At 41.6% G+C, this 9,230-nt stretch overlaps 1 protein-coding gene across 1 annotated transcript in view; it reads left to right on the plus strand.

Annotated features, from left to right (window-relative positions):
• LOC111238493 (protein turtle homolog A-like) overlaps positions 1 to 9,230 on the plus strand; it is a gene marked incomplete at its 5' end in the record, with an annotated part of 47,991 nt that overhangs the window by 33,498 nt on the left and 5,263 nt on the right. Inside the window, 5 exons of the mRNA XM_022768036.1 lie at positions 2,740 to 2,957; positions 3,330 to 3,414; positions 4,454 to 4,624; positions 5,012 to 5,048; positions 5,333 to 5,470. Of these exons, the coding sequence (XP_022623757.1) occupies positions 2,740 to 2,957; positions 3,330 to 3,414; positions 4,454 to 4,624; positions 5,012 to 5,048; positions 5,333 to 5,470 (649 nt within the window). The remainder of the gene's footprint in view (positions 1 to 2,739; positions 2,958 to 3,329; positions 3,415 to 4,453; positions 4,625 to 5,011; positions 5,049 to 5,332; positions 5,471 to 9,230) is intronic.

The raw sequence follows: 9,230 nt of genomic DNA on the forward strand, positions 1-9,230 counted from the left end.
CATGAGAAACTTGCCCAAAGGTCAACATGGAACTTTATATGTCTCTTTATCCAATGATGTCGAGCAGATACAAAACGATACAGATACAAGAACAAGAATTAAAACAAACATATAAATACAATTAATGAATAATCAATTAAAATAGGTGCAAACAGAAGTTAAAATGTTTGAAATTAAGGATTTAAATGCACAGTATATAACTTTTGCTGGTTGGGGTCAAGAAACAGCGCGGAATCATGGGAGCTGTTGTCTTCACAGCCATTACCGTCAGCTTCTACCGCTTTGGATTATTTCATTGTCAGGTTTTTACCAGGTGCTGAATTATCCACAGAGGTATCATTTTGTCCATAACTAACGGACCAGGGGATTTAAACCGGTAGAAACAACGAGTAAAGCAGTTTCACTTTAAAAACCTGTGATTCACCGACGCTCTTCGTTGACACAGGACGTATCGGAGTGGATGGGAACTGAGCTGTCTAACATTTAGGTGACTTTTTTCTCTGATAACTTAAGATCCAGACATGTGTAAAGATGTAAAAGTGTAAAGATGTAAAGACCAAGGTGTAAAAAGTGTATTTTAAAACTGGATAAAAGTCAATTTTGAGCTTCAGGCTGGAAACCATACCGCTGATTTATGCACATAGGGGATATGATGTAATTTACCAAATGAAAATGAAAGCAGAGCACTACCATGATTAAAATCACGTATTTCTCTAGGTGTGAGAATTGCTGGAAACCTTTGGGATAATGTGAGTGCACAACTCAAACAAAAAATATAACACAGTTCTCGTCATTTTTAGACATTTTAATGTGGAAAAGTTTCATATTATAACTTTAAAATGACCGAGAAGTACCAACAAATTAATTTTTAAAGTGGTGAGTTCCAGGTGGATGGTGCAAAGAAGGCAAAAGCTGCTCTGCCAAGCTCAGTATGAACTCGAGGGACATGGAGCGTAAGCCAGTCATTAGTCCTGGTGTAATGTGGTCCAGTGAACCAAACCAGCAGGGAAGTAATATATGAAGGCAGCTTTCCAATAAGGGCCTTGTAAATAAACAAATACATATGCAAATCACGCCTCTCAGAGAGAGAGAGAGAGAGCGAGAGAGAGAGAACCAGCCAACCTTCTTGTACAGGATGCAATGATGAGTGTTTTAAGCATCACCGGTAATGAACTCTAGTGCAGAATGGTAGACGGCATCGAGAGGCTTTAGTGATGCTGATGAAAAAGAGTTGCCTCAACAAGTGTTTTTCTACAATGCAATGGGAAGCAGGAGTTAATGCTATAGAAAAAAAGACAATATTTGGCCTTAGTTTTACACACTAAATTTGATAGATGATTTCCTTCGCATCAATCCAAATGACAAGGTACTTTGCTGTTGTGTGTTAAATATGCGAGCTAGAAGCCAATGTGGGTACTCAGCCAACGATACTTTGTTTTGCGAAGGAAGAACCTCTCTTTAACACCTCACTACAATCACGGTTGTGTTTTTTTTTTTTTTTTTTTTTTTTTTGCAGTTCAGGCCGCCTCAAGGACTTAACTCCACTTGGTCACATATAATTCCGAACACAAACCTTGCTAACGACGTGGCTGTAGGGATGGCGATATCGGTCTGTCAGCTGTTCTGTTCACCACTTTGGTGCAAAATGAAATCTCTCAGCAACTGCCAGCCGCGCAAAAAGAAATTAGGTCCAGACATTCACGTACCCGTCTAGAAGAACTGACATAACTGTAACGATCCTCTGATTATACATCAGGCGACTCAAACCACCGCCTAAGTGCAGCCTGACAGAGCTGATAGTGTGACCGTAGACCCGTAGAATTGTTTGACCTGTTGTCCGGCAGTGAGTTTTATCCTCAAATGTATTTTTGCGGTCTTGTAGATGTCAACAGTCTTCCCGGAATGATGAAATTATCCTCCAGCACAAAATCAACATTTCAATCCAATATTACCACCCGCCGGTGCCTCTGTGCACTTCTTACCTGAATGTACAGCACTTTTTTTTGTTGTTGTTGTTGTTGTTGTTGTTGTTGTTGTTGTTTAATCCTTTGCTTCAGCCCGTGGCAGGTCAGGTCAGTGGAAATGTTGTTGTGAGTTAAATGTTGCTTTTGCCCCTGGAAATATTTGACCGTTGCGAGCAGGGAGCAGACATCTGGGAGACATTTGAGAGGTCATAAAAAAACACCTTTGATGATGCAACCTATTGCTGGATAAGAGATAAAAAAAAAACAAAAAAAAAAAAAAAAAAAACTCAGATTTTTTTTCCTCAAAAGGTTTGTATTGGGAATCATCCTGTCAATTTCAGTAGTTAGAATCTCCCAAATAAATATTTACGCACAATCAGTCATCATTGATTCTTTTCCATCCAAGCTCATCGGTTTAATAGTGCAGAAAGTCATTTGTGAATGCAAAGGATGTGTTGTGTGATGATATGACAGTATCATACTTTCATAATGTTCTTACTGTGGGTAAAAATATAATGGTGTACTGTATAACTACAATGGTAACCAACCTCCTGGCTCATTACCGTTACAACATGTTTGCCTCTGCGGTTTTAAACAGACCGAACTGGACAGTGAGCTGTATATTGACTGTTATCTTAGTCCTGATTCCCTCTCACTCTCAAGGTTGAACATTTGTGACAGCAGCAATTTTCATCCTCTGTAATTTAATTTTTCCCCCAGAACGTATCTGGCAGATCCACTGAAGGTCTTTCTTTTCCCCCACCCTCTGCATCAGATCCCCCTCTGAAGAGAAGTAAACTAAAGCCTCCTGCATCGCTGTCAGCTAATCAGGGCTCAGCAGGAGTTGTTCTGCAATGGTCCCCTCCTGAAGCCCACCACCCTCCCATCACACGCTTTGTTCTTCAGTCCCGCACCCAGCAAGGGGAGTGGTTTAATTTGGTCGAGGACATCAGTGCCAACAGTAGCGAGATAGTCGTTCCGGGTCTGCACAAGGTAACAAGCCAGTCGCACGGCTCCCTCTGAGACTAATCAGTCCACGGTGCTTGTCGAATGCCTTGGAGATTTTTATCTAGGCTATACCTCCATGTACACTTCTCAGTTATGCACACTACATGGCAGCCATCACTTTTCTGTCGTCTTTCAATCTGTGTGCGCTGCCTTTTCTTCCTTCTGCTCCTTTCATCCTCCCTTTTCTCTCCTATATAGGGCTACTCGAATTCAAATCAACTTCATTAGCATTGCAGACACAGTCCCGTGTTGACAAAGTGTGGCTTCTTCCTCTGTCCTCCCCACTCTGCGTGTGTGTGTGTGTGTGTGTGTGTGTGTGTGTGTGTGTGTGTGTGTGTGTGTGGATGCTGGTCTCAGGACTGTGTGTACGAGCTGCGGCTGCTATCTCGTCGCGGGGAGTTGCTGAGCGAGCCCAGTCCATCAGTCAATGTCTCCACCATGGGTAGGTGTTCAAGAGCAACCTTGCCCCCTTCGCATTCTCGCCCCACCCTCTGTTTCAACCCGTCCTCCTCCTCTCAGTCTGCTTTTCTAACTCTTTACTCTCGTTCTTCATTCCTTCCCCCCGTCCCTCTGTTCCCCGCGTTAGACCAAAATTAGAGCAGGGCCCTGGGGAACGCTGTCCATTAGAAGCCAGAATGATAGAAATAGCTCCACTAATAACTTCTCAAAAGAGTTAGCGATAGAATTTATACTGGTCTTTTCTGATTCTTATGTGAATGTGACATGAATGTGAATCAGATATGGTAGTCATCATACACTTGCTGTTACCCAATGGCTGTCACAACAGTGCGAACCATAGATTGATTATTATTTAACATAGCTCTGCTGGTAATCAGCCAGATGTCTCGCGAAGCACATTATGCAAAAGCAACCAGTTTAAGTTTTGACAGGGATGTAGATTGGTATTTACAGTTTTAAGTGGATCTAATCTCCAAACTCCGCAGCAATCCTTTATGAGTTTCTTTCTTTGTGATTGTATTGTAATTGTAACACACTGATGCAAGTGTATGCTTGTACTGAAGGTCAGACAGTATGATCAGATGCTTTAAAATTATTTATTAAATGTAAAATTTGAATTTAAATTTAGAAATTAAGATTAGAGATTCAATTTAAATGTCTGAAACATTTTTAAGTAAATACAAAATGTCAACTTTATTTTGCATAGGCAAACAAATTACATTAAAAATTAGGAATGTATTTAAAAAATTTTTTTTTAAAAGGTAATGTAACATTTGCAAAATATTTTTTAATTTATTAATTATAAAACTACACATAAAATAAAAGCTTAGAAAATTGTAAAGGAAAAAGAACTTAACTTTGCTGTCTTGTGTTGTATCTTGTTCATGTGTATGTTACCATTATGGCAAACAACTGCAGTTTTTCTTTTATTAAATTATTTGTAGTTTTTTATGGTTATGGCTGACTCTGCAGTCTTTTTTTTTTTTTTACTAACATATATCACTGATGAAATGATGTCACAGGGATGGAGATCTACCCCAGCACATCCCGACTCCTGGAGTTTGTCCCGGAGCCATTACTGGCCGGCGTGCTGGGCGGGGTCGGCTTCATGTGCTTGGCACTGGTCTTGCTGCTGGGGTCCGCCTGTGTCATCAGCCACAAGAGGGACCAGCGTCGCAGGAGGAAGAAGGATGGTAAAATGCCCCTCACTCCAGAGACTCAGCAGACACTCACTTTGATGAACTGCATCATGAATATCATCATTTATTCAATAAAATATTGAAGGCACTTTCAATCCATTATATAAATCATACCCTACTGCATGGATTTGGCGCTCCTCTTGTCCCCTGCTCGTCCATTCAGTTGTAAAAGTTATTGATGTCATTTACATTACTTGCTAATTAGGGTAATTTCTCATTAGGGACTGATAAATGTAAGTGTAATTAACTTTTTGGACAAGCCTGGGTGCCTTGGGCCCTTTAATGGGCTCTTATTGGGGTTGATTATGTTTTTACTTCTTGGTCAGTGTGGTTGTATCCTAATGAGTCAGATACCATCTTGCCCCTCTCCCTCCCTTTCAGAGCCCCCTCCAGCCATCTATAAATGCACCCCATCAATGTAAGTACCCCTTTACCATTTCATTATAATACCTCCCATTGACCCTTCCCTCTGCTTCCCATACAAACTATTATATGGTGAAAATGCCAGCACCTCAGTTGTTTCCTATGTCATATCTTCTTTTCTTTTTTTCCTCATCCTCATGCATTGCTGCTGCTGCTGCTGCTGCTGCTGCTGCTGTTTTGGTTTCTCTCTGTCAACCTCTCTCCCGCCCCCTCTTTCACTCTCACTCAATCTTATTTTCTCTATTTTTCTTCCTCTTACACCTTTGCCCCCCCCCACAGAAAGACTTCAGGCACCGGGAGTCCAGACAGTGTGTTGAAGAAAAGCCTACTTCCAGCCGGCACCCTCTATCCCACCACTTCCTCTACCACCACCTCCTCCTTCTCGCAGACAGACTGTTCTCTATCTATGTCCGGCACGTGAGTAGTTTTTATCCTCAAATGTATTTTTGCGAGGTCTTGTAGATGGTCAACATCATTCACCGGAATGTTATGAAATTATCCTCCAGCAACAAATCAAACATTTCAAGCACATATTACCACCCGCCGGTTTTGCCTCTGTGCACTTTCACTGAATTCTTAACAGCCTTTTTTTTGTTTTGGTGTTGTTGTTGTGTTGTTGTGTTGTTTAATCCTTTGCTTCAGCCGTGGCAGGTCAAGGTCAGTGGAAAATGTTTGTGTTGTGATTAAAATGTTGCTTTTGCCCCTGAAATATTTGACCGTTGCGAGCAGGGAGCAGACATCTGGGAGGACATTGGAGAGGTTCATAAAAAAAACCCTTTGATCTGTGATGCAACCTATGCTGAATATGAGATAAAAAAAAAAAAAAAAAAAAAAAAAAAAAAAAAAAAACTCCAGAGTTTTTTTTCTCAAAAGGTTGTTATTGGGAATCATCCTGTTCAATTTTCCCAGTAGTTTAAGGAATCTCCAATAAATATTTTACGACACAATCAGTCCATCATTGATTCTTTTCCATCCAAGCTCATCGGACTTTAATAGTGCCAGGAAAGTCATTTGTGAATGCAAAAGGATGTGTTGTTGGTGGATGATATGACAGTATCATTACTTTCCATAATGTTCTTACTGTGCGGTAAAAATTAAGTTGTACTTATAACTACAAATGGAACCAACCTCCTGGCTCATTACCGTTTACAACATGTGCCTCTGCCTGTCTTTAAACAGACCGAACTGGGACATGTGAGCTGTATGTTGACTGTTATCTTAGTCCTGATTCCCTCTCAACTCTCAAGGTTGAACATTTTGTGACAGCAGCCAATTTTCATCCCTCTGTACATTTAATTTTTCCCCCAGAACGATCTGTATACAGATCCACTGAAGGTCTTTTCTTTTTCCCCACCCTCTGCATCAGAGCCCCCTCTGGAAGAGAAGTAAAACTAAAGCCTCCTGCATCGCTGTCACGCTAATCAGGGCCGTCAGCAGGAGTTGTTCTGCAATGTTCCCCTCCTGAAGCCCCCACCCTTGCCATCACACGCTTGTTCTTCAGTCCCGCACCCAGCAAGGGGAGTGGTTAAATTTGTCGAGGACATCAGTGCCAACAGTAGCGAGATAGTCGTTCCGGGGTCTGGCACAAGGTAACAAGCCAGTCGCACGGCTCCCTCTGAGACTAATCAGTCCACGCGTGCTTGTCGAATTGCCTTGGAGATTTTATCTAGGCTTATACCTCCATGTACCCACTTCTCAGTTATGGCACACTACATTGGCCAGCCGATCACTTTTTCTGTCGTCTTTCAATTACGTGTGCATGCGCTTGCCTTTTCTTCCTTCTGCCTCCTTTATCCTCCCTTTTCGTCTCCTATATAGGGCTACTCGAATTCAAATCAACTTCTTAGCATTGCAGACACATGTTCCGTGTTGACAAAGTGTGGCTTCTTCTCTGATTCCTCCCCATGCGTTTCGTGTTTGGGTGGTTGTGGTGGTGTGTGTGTGTGTGTGCTTGGTTGTGTGTGTGGGTTGGGTGTGTGTGTGTTGTGTGTGTGTGTGTGGTGTGTGTGTGCTGTGGAGCTGGTTCAGGCTGTGTTACGAGCTGCGGCTGCTATCTCGTCGCGTGGGAGTTGCTGAAGCGAGCCCAGTCCATCAGTCAATGTTCTCCACCATGGGTAGGTGTTCAAGAGCAACCTTGCCCCTTCGCATTCTCGCCCCACCCTCTGTTTCAACCCGTCCTCCTCCTCTCAGTCTGCTTTTTCTAACTCTTTACTCTCGTTCTTCATTCCTTCCCCCCCGTCCCTCTGTTTCCCCGCGTTAGGACCAAAATTAGAGCAGGGCCCTGTTTGGGAAGCTGTCCATTAGAGCCCGAATGATGGAAATAGCTCCACTAATACTTCTCAAAAAGAGTTAGCGATATGAATTTATTACTGGTCTTTTTCTGATTCTCTATGTGAATCGTGACATGAAATGTGAATAGGATAGGATAGTCATCATACATTTGCTGTTACCCAATGGCTGTCACAACAGTCGCGAACCATAGAGTTGATTGATTATTAACATAGTCTGCTGGTAATCAGCCAGATGTCTCAGCGAAGACATTATTGCAAAGACCAACCAGTTTAAGTTTTTGACAGTGGATGTAGATTGGTATTTACAGTTTTAGTGGATCTAATCTCCAAAACTCCGCAGCAATCTTGCTTTATGAGTTTCTTTTCTTTGTGAATTGTATTGTAATTTGAACCCACACTGATGCAAGTGTATTGCTTGTACTGAAGGTCAGACAAGGTTATGATCAGATGCATTTAAAATTATTATTAAATGTAAAATTTGTAATTTAAATTTAGAAATATTAAGATTAGAGATTCAATTTAAATGTCTGAAACATTTTTACAGTAAATACAAATGGTCAACTTTATTTTGCATTAGCAAAACAAATTACATTAAAATTAGGAATGTATTTTAAAAAATTTTTTTTAAAAAGGTAATGTACATTTGCAAAATATTTTTTAATTTATTAATTATTAAAACTACACATAAAAATAAAAGCTTTAGAAATTGTAAAGGAAAAAAAGAAACTTATACTTTTGCTGTCTGTGTTGTTAGTCTTTGTTCCATGTGTTATGTTACCATATGGCAAACAACTGCAGTTTTTCTTTTATTAAATTATTTTAGTTTTTTATTGTTATGCTGACTCTGCAGTCTTTTTTTTTTTTTTTTTTACTAAACATATATCACTGATTGAAATTGATGCACAGGGGATGGAGATTTTACCCAGCCATTCCCGAACTCCTGGAGTTTGTCCCCGGAGCCATTACTGGCCGGCGTTGTGGGCGGGTCGGCTTCATGTGTTGGCACTGAGTCCTTGCTGCTGGGGTCCGCCTGTTTGTCATCAGCCACAAAGAGGGCCAGCGTCGCAGGCAGGGAAGAAGATTGTAAAATGCGCGCCTCACTCCAGAGACTCAAGCAGACACTCCACTTTGATGAACTGCATCATGAATATCATCATTTATTCAATAAAAATATTGAAGGCACTTTCAATCCCATTATATAAATTCATACCGCTACTGCATGGATTTTGGCGCTCCTCTTGTCCCCTTGCTCGTCCATTCAGTTGTAAAAAGTTATTGATGTCATTTACAATTACTTGCTAATTAGGGTTTAATTTCTCATTAGAAGGACTTATTAAAATGTAAGTGTAATTACTTTTTGGACAAAGCCTGGGTGCCTTGGCCCTTTAATGGGCTCTTATTGGGGTTGATTATGTATTTACCTCTTGGTCATGTGGTTGTATCTAAATGAAGTCAGATACCATCTTGCCCCTCTCCCTCCCTTTCGAGAAGCCCCCTCCAGCCATCTATAAATGACACCCATCAATGTAAGTACCCCTTTACCATCTTCTTATAATACCTCCCATTGACCCTCCCTTCTGCCCTTCCATAAACTATTATATTGTGCAAAAATGCCAGCACCTCAGTTGTTTCTATGTCATATCTTCTTTTCTTTTTTCCTTCATTCCTCATGCCATTGCTGCTGCTGCTTGCTGCTGCTGCTGCTGCTGCTGTTTTGGTTTCTCTCTGTCAACCTCTCTCCCGCCCCCTCTTTCACTCTCACGCTAATCTTATTTTCTCTATTTTTCTTCCTCTACACCTTTGCCCCCCCCCCCCCCCCCCCCCCCCCCCCCCCCCCCCCCCCCCCCCCTCCCTCACCTCTCCACCCCCCCCCCCCCCCCCCCCCC

This window comes from Seriola dumerili, unplaced genomic scaffold (assembly GCF_002260705.1).
Source record: "Seriola dumerili isolate Sdu_G_001 unplaced genomic scaffold, Sdu_1.0 BDQW01001387.1, whole genome shotgun sequence".
Classification (NCBI taxonomy): Eukaryota; Metazoa; Chordata; class Actinopteri; order Carangiformes; family Carangidae; genus Seriola; species Seriola dumerili.